Source organism: Denticeps clupeoides, chromosome 20 (genome assembly GCF_900700375.1).
Source record: "Denticeps clupeoides chromosome 20, fDenClu1.1, whole genome shotgun sequence".
Classification (NCBI taxonomy): domain Eukaryota; kingdom Metazoa; phylum Chordata; class Actinopteri; order Clupeiformes; family Denticipitidae; genus Denticeps; species Denticeps clupeoides.
In genome coordinates this window covers 4,102,934-4,124,488 of record NC_041726.1, presented here as the reverse complement: position 1 = coordinate 4,124,488, position 21,555 = coordinate 4,102,934, and the positions used below count along the sequence as shown (strand labels likewise).

General features: G+C 46.3%; 1 protein-coding gene across 5 annotated transcripts in view; it reads left to right on the top strand.

Annotated features, from left to right (window-relative positions):
• Window positions 1–21,555, top strand: part of LOC114770393 (calcium-binding mitochondrial carrier protein Aralar2-like) — a 34,181-nt gene that overhangs the window by 4,258 nt on the left and 8,368 nt on the right. For all 5 annotated transcript variants that reach the window (XM_028964290.1, XM_028964291.1, XM_028964292.1 and 2 more), the window contains 11 exons: window positions 653–768; window positions 2,316–2,455; window positions 5,913–6,059; window positions 7,136–7,274; window positions 9,898–9,991; window positions 10,905–10,989; window positions 12,382–12,472; window positions 13,039–13,197; window positions 15,415–15,467; window positions 16,031–16,111; window positions 20,091–20,231. In XM_028964290.1, coding sequence (XP_028820123.1) covers window positions 653–768; window positions 2,316–2,455; window positions 5,913–6,059; window positions 7,136–7,274; window positions 9,898–9,991; window positions 10,905–10,989; window positions 12,382–12,472; window positions 13,039–13,197; window positions 15,415–15,467; window positions 16,031–16,111; window positions 20,091–20,231 — 1,246 coding nt within the window. The remainder of the gene's footprint in view (window positions 1–652; window positions 769–2,315; window positions 2,456–5,912; window positions 6,060–7,135; window positions 7,275–9,897; window positions 9,992–10,904; window positions 10,990–12,381; window positions 12,473–13,038; window positions 13,198–15,414; window positions 15,468–16,030; window positions 16,112–20,090; window positions 20,232–21,555) is intronic.

Sequence of the window (21,555 nt, the reverse complement as noted above, 5' to 3'; positions counted from 1 at the left end):
CAAATGTCAGTCATTTTGGTTTTAGTAAAAAGGCAACGCAGCCTTCACCATTATCGTTTAACGGCAAGTTATCTTCAGTAATACATTTCCTATTTAGATGGGTTTTTTTTTACCGTAGTAAAGGTCATTAGCATTCCTCTCTGTAACTGCAAACTACATATTTCCCTTATTTCTAAAACCAAGTAGCTATTCAAGTTATGTTGTTATGTTATTAATGTTGTAACTAAGTGTCTTATAATGATGCTGTGTGGTTAATAAGTTGTCTACTGAAGAGGGTTTTTTTTTTGGTGTGTGTTCACTGTTTCTGTGATTTTTTTTTTTTTTCTGTTGTTGTAGCTGAGGTAATGACATTTGACGGTCAAATAGGAAGCACTTCAGTCAGGATTGCCTGGAATGAATAGCCTTGTTATGACCATTTGTTTTGTCATTCACTTTAGCCCCGAGGCCATGAAATTTCCGACTGGACCGCGTGGCGAAGCATTTTTTTGGCTCGTATAATTCTGCGCCGATCATTTCTAATAACAAACCACTGAAGTGTCAAGTGTGCAGCATAATAAACAAAAGGGCTTGTCTGTTTCGGCGTGGACTGGAAATCAGCACACATGACTGCATTATCAGACCCTAAACGCATGTCTCTGTCCGACCCTGCCAGGTTGATCTCCTTCCAGGAGTTCTTTGCCTTTGAGTCGGTTCTCTGTGCCCCCGACGCCCTCTTCATGGTGGCCTTCCAGCTGTTCGACCGAACCGGCAAAGGAGCAGCCACCTTCGGTAAACCCCACCCACCCAAAACAACCTTCTTTTATTTCTTACATGCCCGTCTTATTCCACTACATGCCTTTGCTTCTGTCATAAGCCAAGTGTCACCTTTGTTAGCATCTCTGCAAGGCATTCATCTAGAAAAGCTAAGAGATAGTGTCGTTTACAGCAAACCCAAATTTTCACCATCTCCATCCATTAAGGTGACAGCGTGCCAAAACGGTGTATTTCTGTTTTTTGACAGTGGAGCTGGAGACGGTGTGGGTGTGGATCCGCGTGACTGTCATCATTCATAGCTAGCACCTTTGATGCATGCGAACGTGCTGCATATTTCACATTTCCCTAATTGATTTAAACAAGCCTTTTCTCTCTCTCTCTCTCTCTCTCTCAGCCTTGATTTAGGATGCAGGGCACATGCGACAGGTACAGACAGACAGAGAGAGAGAGAAAGGAAATTTCATTGTAATTGTTCAAGTCGGTAGGGAGTAAGATCATTTTCCTTGATTATGTATGCACATATGTAAATTTTCATATTTAAAAGGCTCAATTAAAAACATTTCGCCGTGACGTCGCGGCACCTAATTAAAAGCCCCATGGTTTTCACTGCCTGTAAAGGTTAATTAGGGTATTTAATGGTATGGGTTTTTTTTTTTTTTTTGGAACGTCAGTGAGAAACAGACATGGCAAATCTGAGACCTTGGATCACATGAAGAACAAATTTTACTTTATAGTCATGTGCTGCAGAATTTATTGGATTTAATCAGATTTTTTTGAGCCCCTCCCACTTTTCAGTTGCATTTTAGACAGTAATGGGCTCATTGCATGTGTCGTCTTCAGGTTTTGTATTTTTTCTAAACAGATTTCCATAATGGTACACTGGAAAAATTGTGAGGAAAACAAAATGTGGTAATTAGGTGAAATAAGAGTTAATAAACTCACTGACAGGAGCACCAGCAGCGGGCCACTGTACTCAGGCCAACTGGATGAAAAAAAAAAAAAAAAAAAAAAAACTTGAGTGTTGACAGGTCTATAAAACCATAAAAGCTGATAATATAAATGCAGGCCCAGTCTAATTCTCCCGCGGTCCTCCGCTGCAGCACCGCTGTATATTTATTGCCTCATTAAAGGGTAAAACCTGCTTAAGATGTCTTTTTCCAATCTGTGTACTCTGAGTAAAATGGGATTTTTTTTTTTTTTTTTTTTTTTACTCGTCATCCCTTCTGCCCGTCTCTCTCTCTCTCTCTCTCCCACTTTAAACGCTGTTTGTTTTATTCATAATCAGAAGCAGACCTCCTTCTGTTTGTTTTCGTCTCGCCGCCCGCCGCCGCTCTTTTGAAGGCGCAAACCTTCGACCGCTCCGTCCATGAAGTGATTAGCGACGTGATGTACGCTCGGTGTCCTTTATTCATGTCGTACTATTCGTTTTATCACACAAATTGCATTAAGAATCGACCCCGGCGCCGCCAAACGTGCAAACACGGAGCCCCTTTTTCTACTCAGGGAAGCGGACGTGTGTTATGTCATCTAACCAAGGCTCTTTTTTTTCTACCCGCTTCCAGAGGATGTCAAGCAAGTGTTCGGGCAGACGACCATTCATCGGAGCATTCCGTTTAACTGGAACTCAGAGTTTGTTCAGCTCCATTTCGGCAAAGATCGCCAGAAGCGCCTGAACTACGGTGAATTCACCCAGTTCCTCCTGGTGCGTCCCTTATTCCCCATGGGCAAACACACACACACACACACACACACACCTGCCCTCGAGCTGTAGATATTTGCCGGGGTTTTTTTTCATGTGTCCGCCAAGTCCTCCAACTGTGGACCGCAGGCCCAAATCCATCGGATGGGGATGGCGGGACCCGGAGCACCTCAAATGCCGGCGATCGGTGTGGTTGATATCTTCCTAAACTCGGTCTGACACAAAATCATGTGTTTCTGGGCACCGTTTTTTCCCCCCTTCGACACAGCCCAGCAGACTGACCCAGTTAGTCATTAATGAAACACTAGCGTTGTATTACCGGGCCCGGCAGTTGTTTCCCATTAACTGACGTAACCCAAATACAGGCCACCGATTGCCCCGGCACAGGTACAAGTGTTCCTCTCTGCGAGAGATGGTATCAGTGGCGCTGTTGTGTTCTTTTTGTGTTTGTGGGTGTGCTAGCCATTTTCCAATATAATGTCTAGACCCGAAAAATCAGGCGCGGGCGCGCAGATCGTGCCAAGTCCGCATCTACGCTTTCCATATCTGAATGAGCTTTTTATATTACACTTAACGTGCACCAGATGGGGTTTTTTTTATTTTATATTTTTTTTTTATTTCCTTTCAGGCGGGTGGGGGGGGAGAGAGCGTGCTTTGAGAGAAGTGCATTGATGTTATACGTGCAGTCGGGGTGTATTTAGAATTTGGGGCATGCCCAGTTTGGCCCCAGCGTTTCATACCGCGAGTGCTGCAGTAACAAACAGTGGGAATGTGAACGCACACGTTTCCCATTGCGCTCGCTTTATTTTGTCAGTTGCGATGATTGCGTAGCAAATTTCGCAGCAAATCCAAAAGGCAGACAAATAGAGGCAAATGTTATAAATGTGTCTGTTCATATCCGACTGTCTGTATTACTATTGTGTTGGGTCTAAAAATATGGAAGGATATTTTGAAGATAACTGGTCCGGTATATTGTGATTGAATGAGGGTGCCAAAAAGCAAAATTGATTAACGGACTTTAACAGATCCGTTGCACATTTGGCAAAGAATTAATCTAGACTGAAGCGTTACGTGGGGTGACGTCATGCACTGCCGAACTGAATTGTGGGTCTGTGGCTTCGTGTCAGAAAGTCATTTAACTCATCAAGTGCCAACCAATCAAATCAACTCGTGCAATTTTCCCTCTGAACGCGGCGGCCAATCCGAATTACCCAGTGCAAACGTTTGTTGTTGCCTAAACTGAGCAAGAAACAATGACTGGTTGCCGTTCGTGTGCTTCCTGCACTGCAGACACACCCACTGTCAACTTCTGGGATTCATGGTAGTCGTTGTATGTCGACTGCTCGTAACATCCAGCAGAGCATCTCACGGACGCGTGAACCAGGCCTGTGCAGAAGACGCAGAAGAAAAGAGAAAGGAAATCTGCCTCTTCTTTGCGGAGCCTTGCATTGTTTAAATGGGGCGAACGTGCCGAGCCAAACAGAGGTAGCTCGTCAACCGGGTTTTATTTGAATCCAAGGACAATTAAAGGAACAATAAATGCCTCGGCGTTTTAAACATGGCCCTTCAGAGGCTCGACGCGCTCTCCCCTCTCACACACAGTTCTGAAACACATACGGTTTAAGTGATTCAAGGTTTCAAGAGGCTAAAACTGTAGCCACAGTTGTTTTGCAGCTCCGTGCGGTCGTGGCTCTCTGCGCTCGGTGTCGTCTCGCACCTTTTTTTTTACATTTTTTTTTTTTCTCGGCCCTCTCGGTTTTTCCTCATGTTTTGACTGTCCCGCTTCGACACAGCAGATATTCATGCTGAAAAGTTGAATGTGATACTGAGCTGCAGAGCTCCATCTCGCCACCCCGCTCTTCATGTTTTAGGTCTGTGGCTTTTTTGCATGGTTACAGTTAACTTCGTAACTTCATATACTCCATATTTCACCATTATTATTAATATATTTTTTTTGTGTTCACACGCCACGTTATACACGAAGCAGCTACATGGCAGCATGGCATTATTTGATGAGTAATTGACCATAATTAGCAATGTATTAAAAAACCAGCAGGTATGGACCTTATTTTCCCTGTACATTGAGCAAAGTCATTTTAAAAATAAAATTCATAACGCCAGTCTCATCAGTCTGGTGATGACATATCATGACCTTTGGCCCAGCCTTATAATTGTCTGTACGTAGCCGCTTCATACTTAGTAGTGATTGGATCTTGTGTGGGCATTGAAGTTCGCATGGATCAGAAGGTCAGTTGCAGTGGACGGATGGGTGTAAGTAGCCTAGCGTGTAACACACTGGCCTATGAACCAGAAGACCCAGGTTCAAATCCCACTTACTACCATTGTGTCCCAGAGCAAGACACTTAACCCTGAGTGTCTCCAGGGGGGACTGTCCCTGTAACTACTGATTGTAAGTTGCTCTGGATAAGGGTGTCTGGTAAATGCTGTAAATGTAAATGGATGGCTTGATCACGCAATGTTCCGATGTTCTCCCTCAAGGCCGTTCTTTCTCTCTGTGACTTTTTCTCTTGCTAACTACGTAGCTATTGTGACGCTATCTAATGCCAACATGTAAAATGTATACAGAAAATTTGAGAAAAATACTAAACTGTTTGCCTAGATTGCATTGAAATGCACTAAAATATAATATATTCACTGTTAATAATTCGTTTTTTTTCTTTGACCCATTGTGTTTTGCTCTACTAAATATACCTTTCAGCCACAACATTAAAGATCTCCATTATTCCACCCAAAATTGTCCTTTAGTATCTAGCACCAAGACCAGTCCTTGGATCAGAATTGTTCGCTTTTAATAAAATTGGAATTTGGAGGGCAAATGTGCACATTGCTACGTTCCTCAAACCGTTCCTCCGTTTTGTGGAGGGGCGTTTACAAGGCTGAAAGAGAGGAAATGCAGGTGTGGAAGGAAAGATCGGGGTGCACAATGGATAGAAGGGCGAGCCGGTCGAGGCAGTGCGATGATTTGGGGCAATCTTCTGCTGGTCAAACCTTGGGTTCAACCTGACAAACCATACTCCATCGTGGATATTGATTTCCCTAATCAGGAACACACACACACACACACACACACAAAAAAACCTCTCCAGAATTCTCCAGGTCCAAGTCTGTTCCAAATTGGCATCACCTCACAACTCATGGGACTTAAGGGATCTGCTCCTGACAGCTTAGGGCAGGACACCATCATCTAATATAATGATAAGGTTCAGTCTGTAAGTATGTGGTATTACACGGCATCTTGTGTATTGTCATGGTCATGTCAAATGAACTCAGGTTCCAAGCGGCTCTAATCACAGCTGAAACGTGGTCTACAGTTTTCTGCACATCCCCTCCTCTGTTTGAAAATACAAATATTAGAAAATATTGGTTTGACGTTGTTTGTGAATTATTACGCATCGTGCGCCTCTTAAAGTGGACGTTTGCTTTGACCTGATCCTCTCAGGAGATGCAGCTGGAACACGCGCGCCAGGCGTTCGTCCAGAGGGACAAGGCCCGGACCGGAACCATTACAGGCCTGGACTTCAGAGACATCATGGTGACCATCCGGCCCCACATGCTGACGCGCTTCGTGGAGGAATGCTTGGTGGCCGTGAGTGCGTCCCTTTGTTTGTCTCTCTGTTGTCTCTCCACGCCCCGAAGTGACCGTTCCAAGAACGAGCGTCGTCCACAGGCTCCTTTGACAATGTGTAGTTTCTGTTTATTGGCGTCTGTGCGGATGCCTTCCTGCGTCTGGATGTGTGTTTCCAGCCCGTGTGTGTGTGTGTGTGTGTGTGTGTGTTTCATAAACACTTTGCGGAGTCTGTCATTTTCTCTGCAGCGCGTAGCTCATAAACTCGAGAGCTCTGGAAGAGGTTTGTAAACACGACATTCGAAATAAGCCTTAAGACAATGTGCCCAGACTACACACACACACACACACACACACATGCTTGCCTTTTAATTTGCTTGCAGTGAAAGACAAATGACAAGCGAATCGCCAGGTTTGTCTAAATATTTCGAATGCGGAATGGAAGGCAGAAGCGCGCCGTGGAGACATATTGACTTTTCGTGTCTGGACGCTATTTGGTTGTCATTTTTTCTTCCCCCTGCAGCAGCACTGGCCTTTCCTGCTAGTTTCAGTGAAGGTGAAGAGAGACACGTGTGTGTGTGTGTGTGTGTGTGTGTGTGTTTTTTGCTCGCGCAATCATTTGTGGGCTCTGCAGCCCGGTGTCTGAAAGCACACAGCGCCATCTAGTGAAATGGACCGCTGCCAATGTCTCGCTCGCTGCCGTTCCCTCGCTCCCTTCCCCCACCGCGAAACCAATCCAAGTGCTTCTCCAGTCAAAGACCCTTTTAAAAAAGGAAGCGAGATCTCCGCGTCTCTGTCGTCGCAGGTACCGGGAACGGGCCCGGCATTCACTGCGGCTATTTTAAGATTCGCCTCATTCTATCCGCACCATAACCGAGCTTTATTACATGCCACTTCCCATAAAACAACTTAATTAAAATGCCCTCCTTCCTCTTGCTGCAGCCGTACATATGCATTTATTTAGCCTCCCGTGGGCAAGGATAGTTAAAGATCTCCCTGTAGGCCAGTTCATCCCCTCCGTTCTCCTCTGTGAAGTGTATGGATGTTGCTTCACGCTCTCAGCCTGTTTTTGCGTGTGTGTTCTGCATCACCCCTAGGTGGCCGGCGGCAGCACGTCCCACCAGGTCAGCTTCTCCTACTTTAATGGCTTCAATTCGCTTCTGAACAACATGGAGCTCATTAGGAAGATCTACACGACTCTGGCAGGCAGCAGGAGGGACGTGCAAGTCACTAAAGGTTGTGTGTATGTGTGTGTGTGTGTGTGTGTGTGTGTGTGTTTGTTGGTTTTTATTTTGGTTGTGGTCCTCCCTTGTCTGATTGGACCTGCTGGATTTGCCCCAAAAGACACAAATGCGCCTTCTCTCCCCGCCGGCCCACAATTCCTTGCTGCAGAAGTCAGTCTCTTACCTCATTGGTCCCCTATAAGAAAGTGTTTTTTTGTTTTGTTTTGTTTTGTTTTTGTACCGGCACTTACGGAGAAATTTGTGGAAAACTGAAACTGCCCCGACCCCGGACTCGGTGGCCAGTTGATGAACTGTGGACGCAGGGGCCCTCCCAGTCTGGCCAGCGACTCGGGCTGAGGAGCTGTGAGGAGCCCAGCGCAGTCTGATCGATCTTATCGAGGGAAGGGGAGGGGAGGGCGGTTTGGACGGATGGAGACGGGGCGTGTGGGTATTTGGAGGGCGTGGGCCGGCCCTCGCCAGGCCACGTTCCCACCGAGGCTACGGGCCGTCATTAGGCCCCACTGGGACCCATTCGTGCAAATCTCCACGTCTCCTCCTCTCGCTGACCCTCATCTGATTGGTACCGTATGTCGGGCCGAGTGAGGCACTGCCAACCTGACGTCACAGCTGAAGTCACCGGCCCAATGCCTGGGAAAGAGGGGAAAAATCCATCAAATCCCCATTGGCCAAGACCGTTAGTAAACAAACAAAAAGGACAACAAGCCTGCAGCAAAAAAATATGGGTCGTCCCTGTTTGACTAAGACTGCTAAGACTAAACTCTCTTCATAAAAACATCAGTAGAGCTTGTGTTGTGGACGACAGAAACATGGCCGTGCTACAATTTGATCAGTTTTGAAGGATTTTCGAGGTCCCCGCCCCTTCCCATCATCCTGCATCCTGTGCTCTCATTGGCTATCGCTCGTCAGTGACTCAAGCCACTCGAGTCATTTTGAGGATGCTAACAAATGGGCCAACGGCCAGGATTAAAATGGAGTGGTCTGATTGCGAGGCTTTATCTGGGGGTAAATAAAATGAATAACTGAATACTCATGTTGTGTATCTGGTTGTGCATCATCAGGGTGTTGGTGACAGCGGGTAATCTCTACCGACGAGTGCGTGTCACAGGTGAGCGGCGTGTTTGCGTGACCCTTCCCCCCTCGCCGCCCGGGCCGGGTAAGCGGAGCTCGGCTGCGTTTGAATGCCGCTCTGTGGGAGCGCACCGCCAGAACACATGCTGTTCTTTCTAAAGCGGTCACCCTATACCGCCGCGCCGACGGGATCCCACTGTACCACCAGCCCTTGCTTAACCTGCTCACCACCGAACACTTAACCTGTGCCATTCCGCCATTCGATCCGTCACAGTACAGGGAACAGCTGCGAAACAAGTCGGAACGCGGAAATAAGTGGAGCTGGTGCATCCTGTAGAGTAAAGAACTGGATCTCCTGCAGCAGTTTTCTTAGGAATAGTAGTGATGAATTTGAAGAAAGGCCTGCCATGATCATGCAGTTTTAACTGGCGAGTAATTGTCATGCAAATTATTGCAATTAACAATTTAAGTGTCACTGTATTATTACCGTAATTGTAGAGTAAGCTTTATTATAATTTAACAATAAAAAAAGAGTTGTTTATTTGGATTACACCATATGAACATATGGACAAAAGTAGCATAAAAAAATAAACAGTAATTATATTTTGCCTTCGTGTTTTTTCATGTTGTACTGTTTTAAACTGAGACAGCAGAGCACCAATCAAAATTGTACTGTAAAGATACTGAAATTTAATATTTCTGTTTATAGGAATGTATAGAAATCTATTTAGGATTGATTGTGTAAAAAATGTGAAACTCTCCGAACATCTGCAGTTCTCCCGTCAGCAGTAGCAGTAAATGCACGTTTGCCCAGAACGGCGCCGGTGGTCTGATATCACCATTACCCAACACATTATACATCTTTAGTTCTGACCCCATCCCCTGTCAGACTGTACTTTGTTGAATTATGTTGAATTCATTCCTGTGGGGCAGCGGTTGCCTAGCGGTTAAGGAAGCGGTCCCGTAATCCCGATCCGCCAAGGTGCCACTGCCTGTCATGGCTGCCCGCTGCTCACCAAGGGTGATGGTTAAAAGCAGAGGACACATTTCGTTGTGTCACCGTGTGCTGTGCTGTGTATGACAATCACTTCACTTTCATTCATTCTTTCATTTGATGATGGCTGCCAATGACTATGAGAGCAAATATCATGCAATGTGTAGCTTCTTTTAGCATTCATTAAAAAAAATTGCATTTTAAAAGTGTCCATGGAGGTTTTATATTCAAATAGAATATTTTTAAACGTTTTGGACATTGCTAGTTTAGAAACATTAAATTTGTGGTAAATACTTCACCATTTTTTGCATTATAGCATCTGAGAATAAGTGTCTTTGTATTATTCTTTTATAAAGTTTTTCTTTATAACATTTTCATTTATTGGTGAATTATGCTGTGCTGACCTATCCAGCATAGATGAATTTAGTTCATGAAGGGCTTGACATTAAACCAGCTGGGGGAACCAGACGTTCCACACCAGAGAAAATCACTAAAATGTGCAGGAGCCCCTGGAACATCTAACCATCTTCTCCTCTTCGTTGGTTTGTTACAGAGGAGTTCATCATAGCAGCTCAGAGGTTTGGTCAGGTGACCCCCATGGAAGTGGACATCCTGTTCCAGCTGGCTGACCTCTCAGAGCCGAGAGGGTGAGTCACTAATGGGGTGTGTGGGGGGGGGTCAAAAGACACCTGGAGCCATGTCACACTTTATTAACAAAGCCCTTTGCCATTAATTCACCACAGGAGCTGTGATCATATAACAATCTGAAGAATGTATGAGAACATCCAATTTCATTAAACTAAGCCCGAGCTGACCGAGTTGTGCATGAGCAAAACCCCGAATCGCTCATCAGGATCCTTACTGAAGTGTGTCTGATTGTGGGACAGCGAGGTTAACGACGGCCTTAAAAGAAAACGTAGAGAAAGACACATCAAAGTTTTAAAGAAGGATTCCTGGAAAGTATGGGCCTTCTTCTTCTGTTAATGCAGAGTCCTCATGCAGAGCAGTAGGATACAGGATGCAAACGAAATGAGAAAAAAAATTCCCTCTTCACAGGGTCTCCGATCCCAATCCAATCTGTTCTCCTTCGTTGTCCCTGGCTGGTGGGACAACTTGTCCTGCTCCATTAGACTAGCCGAGACTACTACCACCTTTAAGAATCAGTTACACACGCACACACACACACACACACACACTCACAAATAACTAACTAAATAAATACATTTCGTCTAGCACGAAACAATTCCCCAGCATGTTCTGTTCTTGACAAGTTGGGCCTTATCAGGGCTCATAGTTTTTTCACTCTCAGTCTATGGAAACCGAAGGAGAATTGCTGGTGTCTTCTCCCTGTAAGTCGCTTTGTATAAAAGCGTCTTCCAAGTAAAGTAAAGTAAAGGATAGGATTCAGGTCTTACTGGCTCCTCCCCATTGGATCATCCCATTGTATACTGCATGAAACACCATTAAAGTCTGCAAGCCTCCATAGTGTTTCGGATGGTTTTGTGTTTTGAAGCATTTGCTGGCATAGTACTTGTAGAATGTGTTCTTTTCTTCTCGTAGGCGTGTTGGTTTAGCTGACATTGACATGATTGCACCTTTAGAAGAAGGATCTCTCCCTTACAACTTAGCTGAGGTCCAGAGACAGGTAAGACTCGAAAAAGAGAAACTTCCCCACGCGCTCAGAGTTTTTTTTTCTGCCAGAACGGTGAACAAAAGTGTCCTGCATTCTCTCTGTTGCTTTATTGTGCTCAGAGTTAGTTTTTTTCTCCCTGCAGCTCCTCATTTGGCTTCTGTATAATGTCCCAGGGGTAATGCAGATGAAACCTCAGAGGTGAAAGGGGCTTTCTTTTTGAGTTTTTTTTATCGTAAATGATACCTGGGAACTTCGTACGGTAATAACCGGCTCATCAAAGTCGTACAGTGCCAAGCTCGGCAACGGACTTGTTGTGATTTGGTGAAAGTGGAAGCTTGTTACGTATAAAGTGAAAGCGGCTAGATTGCCGTTTGGTTTAATTATGTACTGGCTTCGAGTTGAACCGTTTGTGATTTTAGTTTGTGATCTTACTTTGACTCCAGCAGAAGCGTGTGTGTCTGTCCCTCGTGTAGAAGCCAAATTTGAAATTCAACTTTGAGAAGTGGTGAATTAAATGCGAAGAAAAGCGAAGCAGCAGAAGAAAGCGATCACCCTCCACAGCTCCGCCGGGGGAAATGAAAGAGCAAGAAGCGGGCTTTCACGAGCAGCCGAGAGGAAGCGGGAGGGGGGGGATCTGGATGTTTTTGTCAGAAGCTCGGCTCCAAGACGCACCGAGCACCTCCTCCACGCCAGGCCGGCCGGAGCAGGGGCCCCGGGTAGAGACGCCAGTCCCACCACAAGGAGACCGGCCTGGGCTGTGGTCTCTGGTCTCGCAGGCCGGAGGCCAGGACTCCCTCTCAGAACGCCCCGGCTCTCTCTCATCCTCCCCCAAAAAAGCACACAGCCCAAACCTCAACTTTGGCTCGGGGAGGTGAGCCGTGGAGGCCCCAAGGGGGAGATCTGTGGTGGCCCCTGACAGGTGGTCTTGTTCCAGGGAACGCGACCCCCCCCCTCATCCCTTCACCCGTTCACCCCCCCCTGTCCAGGAGTTGGGGGTGGGTGATGGAGGTCCGGGAGTTATAGCAGCAGGTAAATGCACGGTTCCGGTGCAGATCGGGGCACTTGGCGGGTTCCGTGCTTGACTAACCCCTCTACCCGATGCTGCGCTGTAGCTCCAAGGCTTTCAAAATAAAAACGGGACAATTTACTGCACCTTCGGAAAGAGTCGGCCAGGTTGTTCCCTGCAAATGAGCTAAAGCCTCATTTAAGTGATTAAAATCACACGTTGCCCCCATCACGCAAGTGGACGTCTGCATGAAAACAGGGTTGTTATTGTTCTGATTTCACCGCGATTTCCAACAGCGTACGGACGTAACGCTACGCTGAAGGGCATGAAACCTTTTTTTTTTTTCCTTCTCTTAATATCATGTACGTGCATGAATGAATCCCTTCCTGTCTCCGCAGCGTTTGGGAGCCACTGCTCCGTCCTCCCGCTCCGTCCTCACCCAGGTAGCGGAGTCCGCCTACCGCTTCATGCTTGGCTCTGTGGCTGGAGGTAAGGCGCTCGGGCAGGCGGGCGGCCAGGCAGGCGGCCAGGCAGTCAGCAAGCCAGTCAGTCATGGATCATTGTGCACCACCCCTCTACCTGCCAGGCCTCCACCTTCCCTTCTCCTCCCTTTTCCTCACGGGGGGACAAACAAAGGCTTCCCTATTGCGTTCGCGAGGGGTGGGGGGGGGGGGCGATTTCTGCTGCTCGAAGCGCAGTGGAGCGGTTCACGCCATAGGAACGTCCTGCATGGACTCTTTTCTACCTGTCAGTGATCAGAGGTTTTTTTAACTATAGGGAGCTCTGCTCCGAATTTGCTCTGAATTTGGCTCCAGAGTGGCTCCCACAAAGGAGACAGGTTAATAAGGAGGTAGCGTCTCTTTAATTAAACCTGTCGGGGTAGCATCCCCCCCTTTTGTGTCCAGTGGAGCTGTCAGATAAGAGGCTGAGCAGTCCCGACTGCGTTTTTTTTTCAGTATCTTGACATTTACCTTTATTAATAGCTTTATATATGAAACATTTAATCAGGTTTAGCTTAAATGTATTGAATGCCTTTTCTCCTTTTGTCCTGGCAGCTGTGGGGGCTACAGCCGTGTACCCCATAGACCTGGTGAAGACCCGCATGCAGAACCAGCGGACCTCCGGTTCCTTTGTGGACGAGCTGATGTACAAGAACAGCTTCGACTGTTTCAAGAAGGTGGTGCGCTACGAGGGCTTCTCCGGCCTCTACCGAGGTCAGTCGGCCGCGCCCCGAGAGACAGAAGTCAGCCATTGTGGAGGGAGGAACCGACAGCCAGGTCGTTTTTATGGGCGGGGAGCGAGAGAGGGGGGTCATCTTTCTGCTGACCTGGCTGCTTTGATGTGAATTAGTCTACTTTCAGGAACTTTTTTTTTTTTTGTTGGGGGGAGGGCGGGGATGGAGGGAGGGAGGGAGATGTGTTTTGCACGGAAAGGGCACATACCAGCCCAGGTACTTAACAATGAATTGCGTGAATGCTGCCCGGAGTCGAGATAATGACTGGCCTCGCTAGGGCTTTCAGGGGGAAGAACACACGTGCAAAAAACGGAGATCTCCTTTGGGAATTTCAAATTATGACTGACAGCGTGTATTCCCAGATGCCCTTTACAAAGGAAACAGAATTCGGGTGTTCGTCTAGGCTTTCCCACCTGTCAGTCTCTTCAGGCCAATGCGTTTACAGTTTAATTTGGGAACGGCGTGTCTAGTTCAGAAACTGCCGGGATCTGCGGATGGGTGGAAGAATCTCAGAATCTCTGCTGGAGGATTGTGAATGGTGGTGGAGTTTACCAGAGCTTCAGAAATGTGTTCTGTTTGGGTTGAGTTCTGGTGGGTCATATCACTTGGTTCAAAGACAATTCAGTGTCCTGAAAACGTCATAATCCTGAAAAAGAGCACTCATAAGATAATGGTGGTATGATGATGATAATCATATTTTTTCACTAATTTACTGTGATGCTTTTCAGTGAAAACAAAAAAAAAATCCATTGCAAAACTAGTCCAGTTCACACTTTTTATTCCTTTTTTCTTATTCTTCATCAAACTACACAGATTAGCCAGAACATTATGATGTAATGTTGGTTGCCCTCTGAAAAGTTCTGACTTTCTCTGTGTTGTGGCCTCTTGCATCAGTTTTGTTTTTCCAGCACATTCTGCCATTGCGCTATTGAAAATAGATTTGGAGGCCAAGTCAACATTTCCTAGTCGTTGTTGAGTTCCTCAATTCTTTATGAAACACAAAGAATGGCCACCTACATCCTTTTTTCCCATGATGCATCTTGGCCAGGTTCCTCAGGCAGGTGGTGGTTTTGTGTCTGATGCTCACAGGTAAAGTGAAGTGATTGTCATTGTCATACACAGCAGCACAGCAAACGGTGCACACAGTGAAATGTGCCCGTTTGCTGTATTGAATTTAACCATCACCCCTGGTGAGCAGTGGGCAGCCATGACAGGCGCCCGGGGAGCAGCGTGTGGGGACGGCACTTTGCTCAGTGGCACCGAACCGGCAACCTTCTGATTACGGGGCCGCTTCCTTAACCGCTAGGCCACCACTGCCCCGGGATGGGTGCACAGACATATGGCATCTTTTTCTCAGAACATTAACGTTCATACCAGTGGGTTTTCTAGTTTTCCTTCCTTGGACTTCCAGGAACAGCCCATCAGATCTGTTTTGTAGGTGCTAAAATGCTAATACTGTTATATCGCAGACATTCACTTCTCCTGTCATAATGTTACGCTAATCGACCTCAAACACTCAGCAGAAACCTAGAAATCCACTGGTAATCTTGGAAGGACGTCATCGTCTCAGGAGCTGCAAAAAAAAAAAAAAAAACGCACATCTTACAAAAACAATAACTGCATGGCGGAACGGTAACGCGCTCCTTAATAGGAAAATGATGTGTGTGGTTCTCTCCCTGATCCTTGCACAAACATAGCCCACGTGTTGCGTTCGTTTCATCCTACCCAGAAGCCTGCGTAATGATATGTTTGCGCTGCTGTATTTGTGTGGCCCGTGTGGGGCCTGTCCCCCCCCCTGTAAACCTATTAAATTTGTTTGTTACTCTTTAGGAGGGTGTGCGTTTTCGAGTCTGTGCGTGCATGCGTCTGGCGGGGTGGGTTTGGGGGGGCTTGGCTGTTCGTCACCCTAAAATCGGATTATTTGGTTTATTTTTATCCATCCGTCTGGAAGTCTTCGCATTGTGATTTAGGGCCAGGGAAGACTTTTGCGAAGTTTTGTTTTCGTATTATTATTATTACTTTTTGCCACTCTAATTGTCACGCTGTTCAGTCACTGATGTCTGAACAGCCCACATCAGTAGCCTTCATTAGCATCAGGGATATTGCAGAATTAGACGTTGAAGCAGTCCGCCTGGCCGTGCGCCGTGCGTCCTGCGCTCCCCTCTCTTTTTTTAATCATCTTGTTTCCTAATTGTAGGTTTGGTACCACAGCTTCTGGGTGTGGCCCCCGAGAAAGCCATAAAGCTTACAGTAAGTGCTTTCTTTCACCACCGCGGCCCGTCCAACATGGAGCCCCACCGCCCAGCCATGCGTTTTTTTTAATCTGCAGTTGCAGATCGTATACCCCTCACCAACCAGACCCGTGTGGTTCCTGTCACATGTACAGGGTGGCCATTTATATGGATACACCTTAATAAAATGGGAATGGTTGGTGACATTGAACAGTGGTCAGAAACTTGTAAATAACTCATGAAAGAATAAAGTTACATTAAAACCACCATTGTTTTTCTTGTGAAATTACCAATACATTTGATGTGTCACATGACCCTCTTCCTATTGAAAAAACAAAAGTTGGATCCAAGATGGCGACTTCAAAATTGGCACTATGGTCACCACCCATCTTGAAAAGTTTGCCCCCTCACATATACTATTGTGCCACAAACAGGACGTTAATGTCACCAACCATTCCCATTTTATTAAGGTGTATCCATATAAATGGCCCACCCTGCAGATTGAACATTTTTCCTCGTTCTAATAATAAAAGTCTTTGCTCTGTGTAAAGCTAGGTTACCAGTGTGCATTTTTTTTTTCAGGTGAATGACTTTGTTCGAGGTAAGACAATGACGAAGGACGGAACGGTCCCTCTTCCTGCTGAAATCCTTGCTGGCGGATGCGTGAGTATCTGAGCCTCAACATTAAAATTGCTTGCCTGGTACTGTGTGGGTAACTAGGCAAGTTTTCCTGTCCCAGCGATCCTATAGGTCCTGTAAAATGGATTCCGGACTTCTAAAGCACATCCCGCTGATGCTCGGTTGAATGGAGATTAAGGCTTTCAGCAGTTCGGGCATCAGTCTCGGGTGTCCATGTTCCAGTCATTAATGAACTTGTCTGTAATATCCACTGCATGCCAGTAACATGCCACACAAGACCTGGAGATGGTCTGGCTCAGTTGTTTAGATTGGGTGCAATGTTACATTCAATGTGTCTCATTCAATGTGTTTTCTTTATTTTCATGACCATTTACATGGTAGATTCTCACTGAAGACATCAAAACTATGAAGGAACACGTGTAGTTATGTACTTAACAAAAAAAGGTGAAATAACTGAACATGTTTTATATTGAATATTTTATATTATAATTTAAATGGTCATGAAAATAAAGAAAACACATTGAATGAGAAGGTTTGTCCAAACTTTTGGCCTGTACTGTATTATTGGTAGTTTAATGCAAGCATTCTGAATGGAGTATTGATGAATGTGATATTAACAAACACATCATATGTAGCACTGCAGAATATATGCCACTTTATGTCATTTTTTCCCCTTAATTTGTCAAGAAGGAATGCCAACGGACAACACATTCAGCGTGGCACCATTTGTGGCGTGTGCAATAATCCCTTCAACCATTTAAATCAGCCGCCCTAAATCCACTGTATCCCTTACAACCATAACAAGACGAGAAAATTTAACAAGAAGTGTCTGCTTAAGGTTTAAGTTTCACGCTGCTCCCCTTAGGGGACACTTCTCGCCTTTGTTGTGTGATTGAAGAGGCACTTCACCCCTAATCCACGCTAAAGACTCGGAGCTGGTTTCTTCTTCTGGTGTAGCAGAGCATCGCAGGTAGTCACCCTGCCTGCCCGCGCACATCCACGTCCTCCACGACACCATCGCTTTTAATCCCAGAATCCTGATAATCAGGCCCGTGATGCGAGTGGGGGCGTCCGGGCCGGGAGTCGGGATCGGGCCACTCCCCGGTGAAGCGGTCTGGGGGGGCGTCTACCTGAGAGCGAGCCTCGCGTTTGATCACTGAGCTGTCGAAAGCCTGACCCCCCGACTACGCCCCAGACCCTCTGTCTGCCCGACCTCGCTGCCTCGCCGCTACGGGCTGAAAGGGGCTCTTTCATCAAGCCTCTTTTGATGAGGATTACCGAAGCGGCGTATATACGCTCGAAAGTCGCTTATCGCTGAACTCCGCCGGCGGCCTCCGAACACCTTATTTACAGTACGCCGTGTTTGGCGCGAACACATTTACGCTGGAAAGTGACAAGAAAAGATGGAAGTTGGCCGCTGGTAAGACGAGTCCGGAGGCCTCCGCGCCGTGGGAGCCGGCGTGTTTTCTCCTTTCTTCTCCTCTCCCTCGTCTCGCGATTCCCGTGATCTTCTGACAGCTCTTTTCATCCCAGACGAGCCCCCGGTGTTTGTGCTGGCAGGAGCGCGCTCTTTTATCACACCTCCTCACACCCGGCCCTGTCAAAACCCTGTTTATTGACACTTTCCTGACGACACATGAAATGTATTTATTTGATTGGTGTGTGTGTTTGTGTTGGGGACTGTGTGTGTGTGGGGGGGGGTGTTCGTGCGAAACTGGACCCTGTGCTCTCGCTCTGTTTTCGCTCTCGTGGCAAGCCATGAGGTGGCATTAATGAAGTCGTATCCAGCGCTTAGAATCCAGAGACTTGCGGTTTCTCCCCCAGCTCCCCCCCCCCCCCCCTCGTCTTTTTTCCAGAATTAGGGCCACTGCTCTTGCCAGGATGTAACGATTATTTGGTAAGAACAGCATGCTCCGCTGGCTTGTGGACTTGGCTGGATTCTTATCTAGCGTTTGCTGGCCCATCGTCTGAGGGCTGGGTTACCCAAAATACTTGCTCGGGCCAAACTTAAAGAAAAGCAGATGAGGACGGGAGCACATTCACATTCTGCGCCTTCTCTTCTTGCTATGCTGTGTTGATGTAATGCAGGGACTTTGTTTTTAAGTGTTTCAAACCCTTGGAGTGGCTTGTCAGAGTGGCGAGATCTGCTGCTAAATCTTCTCCTGGCACCCATGAAAGTGTAAGTGACTGCTAATGGAGGGTGCCTAATGCCATACTGCTGGCACCATGGCTGTTGTTTGCTCCGCCGGTTTCCCTTTGAGGTGTGGGGGAACGGTGGTCGTGGACCAAAGGTGCAAACGTGGGCCTGGGACGAGCCTGGCCGGGGCTGTCCGCGGTCGGACACACTCCTCCTGCCAATCAAGCGAGGCTCAGGTGCTCCCTCCCACAATGCCTCAGGGGATCTGCCTGCCTTGTAATTACCAGGAAATTATCAGACCGCCACTGCTTCTGTCAGTCTGTAATCAAATAGGGCCCCCTCTCTCTCTCTCTCTCTCTCTCTTTTTCGTCTTTTTCTTTCTCTCTCTCGCCCTTTTCTCCTGGTTGGGCCCCCTTTCTCCACGTTTCTGCCTCTGGAGAACTCATGTCTTGATAAACCCAGCGTTTGAAGCCTTTGACATGACACTTTGTGCTCTGTACGCTCCCTTTCTACCCCCTCTCCATTTATCTCTGTGTTCCACTTAGCACTCAGAATTTCGAGCTGATATTCTAATTAACTATATATTAAGTGTCTTTTTTTTATCTATGTGACCAGAGAAGGTGGTCCTTTGTGACTGCCGGCACAATTTCCTCTGGCAAGGAAGTTGAGGTCAATCTGCACGCTTCTATTTTGAAGTGTTCCTTCAATGAGATGATTATGGTGTTTCCCTTTGGAACATGGCAACACTTACTACATTTAGCTTTCTTAATGTCTTAAGATATGTGTACAACCGCTAATTACGAACGCATTTAATCTGTTCCCGTAAGACAGAAACCCTTACACAATTCGACTTTTATATCTCAGTGAGCAAACAAACACTAAGACCCTTATTTTTCAGAGGGCTGGACTCTGGAGAAGAGATCCATGGAAACAGATTTCCATCTAATTGCGCTGTGGTGTCGTCAGCGCACAGAATCAGTAGCCATGAGCAACAGGAACGGTAGGGTCCTGGCAGGAGATGAGGCAGCCGGCCATGCTGGACTCTTGTTCAGAGGCCTTTGGTGACCTGTTTCTGCATGCCAGAGGTTCTTGTTGAATGCAAAATAGCCTCAGGGTCTGAACTTCTTAGACCAACGTCGTTATCAAATTAGCACTTTTTTGGTTACTGTCATGATCCGGTCCGGCAGGGGTGACTCCGGGTCCGGAGTTCGGACCGGAGTTTCATGTTAGTCTTGTGCAATGTTCCCTGATCGTGTTCACCTATGCATAATTATATAATTGTATAAAGCTACCCTGTTCATGTCTGTTGGCCATCAGGCCATTGTGTGGTGATGTTCCCTTGTCTCGGCTGCTATGCATTAAACCCCTGTCCTGTTACGTCGTGCGTATGTGTCCTCCTTTCTCGCCATGTCCAGCCCAACATGACAGTTACAAGTAAATGTGCAGTGAGTGAATTTGTCCTGATAAGACAGTTGAAAACAAGTAAGGATGTCTCATATGAGACAGTTAGTCAGTAAGCCCAAGAATCTTGCATATTTGCTGTTCATTTATTTTGTGCTGTAAACATCTATTGGACATTTCAAATTTAAGACAGTTAATCAGATGTTACGAAGTATATTAATTTTTTTGGTGCTGTGAATTCTCAGATATACTAAGGTATGCATTACATATATTTGTCATTGCACATGTGTTAATATTAAAAGAAAAAATTAACATACTAAATGTGGAAACATATCTGTGACTATTTTGTTGTCCAATGTTTTAGACTTTTACTATTCTGTCATGACGCCTGTTAGAATATATTTAATCTAATAAAAAAAAAAAAAGAAAAGACAAACACATGTTTCCATGGGTCTCTGAACACAGGCTGGAGGGTCTCAGGTCATCTTCACCAACCCGCTGGAGATCGTGAAGATCCGTCTGCAGGTAGCAGGGGAGATCACAACAGGGCCACGGGTCAGCGCGCTGTCTGTCATCCGTGACCTTGGCTTTTTCGGACTCTATAAGGTACTATTCATTGTCATTTATTAACAAAACATACACATTTACAATATGACGCTTATGTAATAAATATGTAATTAACAAAAAAAAATAAATCGGTCCAATTATAAACATAGGGCAGACAGAATCAACGTCTTAATCACTGGAATAAATTTTAAATATTTAACACATTCAAATAAATGAGCACCGTTAATGCAGCGTTAATGCAGCTGTGTTTTGTTTACGTTACAGATGAAAAAATCCTCCAAATGAATCTTGATTAATTCACTGCAAATTGTTTTATTAATTTGCTAACATTTTCTAATCGATCGACAGCTCTCAAAAGTTTTAATTTACATTGACATTAATTTACAGAGCACCCAGACTACTGGTTATAAAGGATGTTTGTACCGCTCTCTCGCTCTCTCTCTCTCTCTCTCTGTCCTCGAGCTGCTGAGTTGGGGATGAGAGTGCTGCATTCCTGAGGGCTGTGGACTGGCGTGTGTTTTGGTGTAAACAATGCAAAGCAACTGTGATGCTGGTTTTTGGCAATTTTCACAGTCCCAGTGCACAGCTGGACTCTCATTACACCTCATAACGTACATATGGAGTCCTGCCCTGTGAGATGACGGTTTAACGGCGAAGCCAATCGAGTCCTCGTAAAACAAAAATGGCCACACAAGCTGAGAACCGCCGACTTCCATTCTGCATTACATACAATATCACTCTCTTTACTTTTTACATTTACAGCATTTATCAGACGCCCTTATCCAGTGCGACTTATGGTTAAGTGTCTTGCTCAGGGACACAATGGTAGTAAGTGGGATTAGAACCTGGGGCTTCTGGTTCAAAGGCGAGTGTGTTACCCACTAGGCTACTACTACCACATATTTTACTGTTCATATTTGTCATAGAACACTGTGCATTACTGATATCGGTTCCTGTTAGATCTTTGATGCTGATGAAGAATTGATGCTGGTCATTGTATGTGGGCTTCTCCTGTTTTCCTGTCCTGGGAAAAATCTTTGCTTCCAAGACACAGAGGTACTGAACCGGTAATATAGTATAGTTGTGCATACAGCCGTGTGTGTGTGTGTGTGTGTGTGTGTGTGCAATACCAAATCTGGTGCCTCCCCTCCGCCTGTGTCTCCTGTGCAGCAGACAATGCGCATTGACAGCGGGAGACGCGCTCCGGCCTGCCTGTCCCAGACGGGCTGTCTCCTCAGGGCCCCGGCCCGCGCACAGAGCAGCCTTTGTCAGCCTAATTACCCCGCCTCTCCCTTCCCCACCAACGCTGCGGCAGCCGGACGGAGACCGGCTCCCAAAACGCGCCGATGGAGAGAGGCGGCCT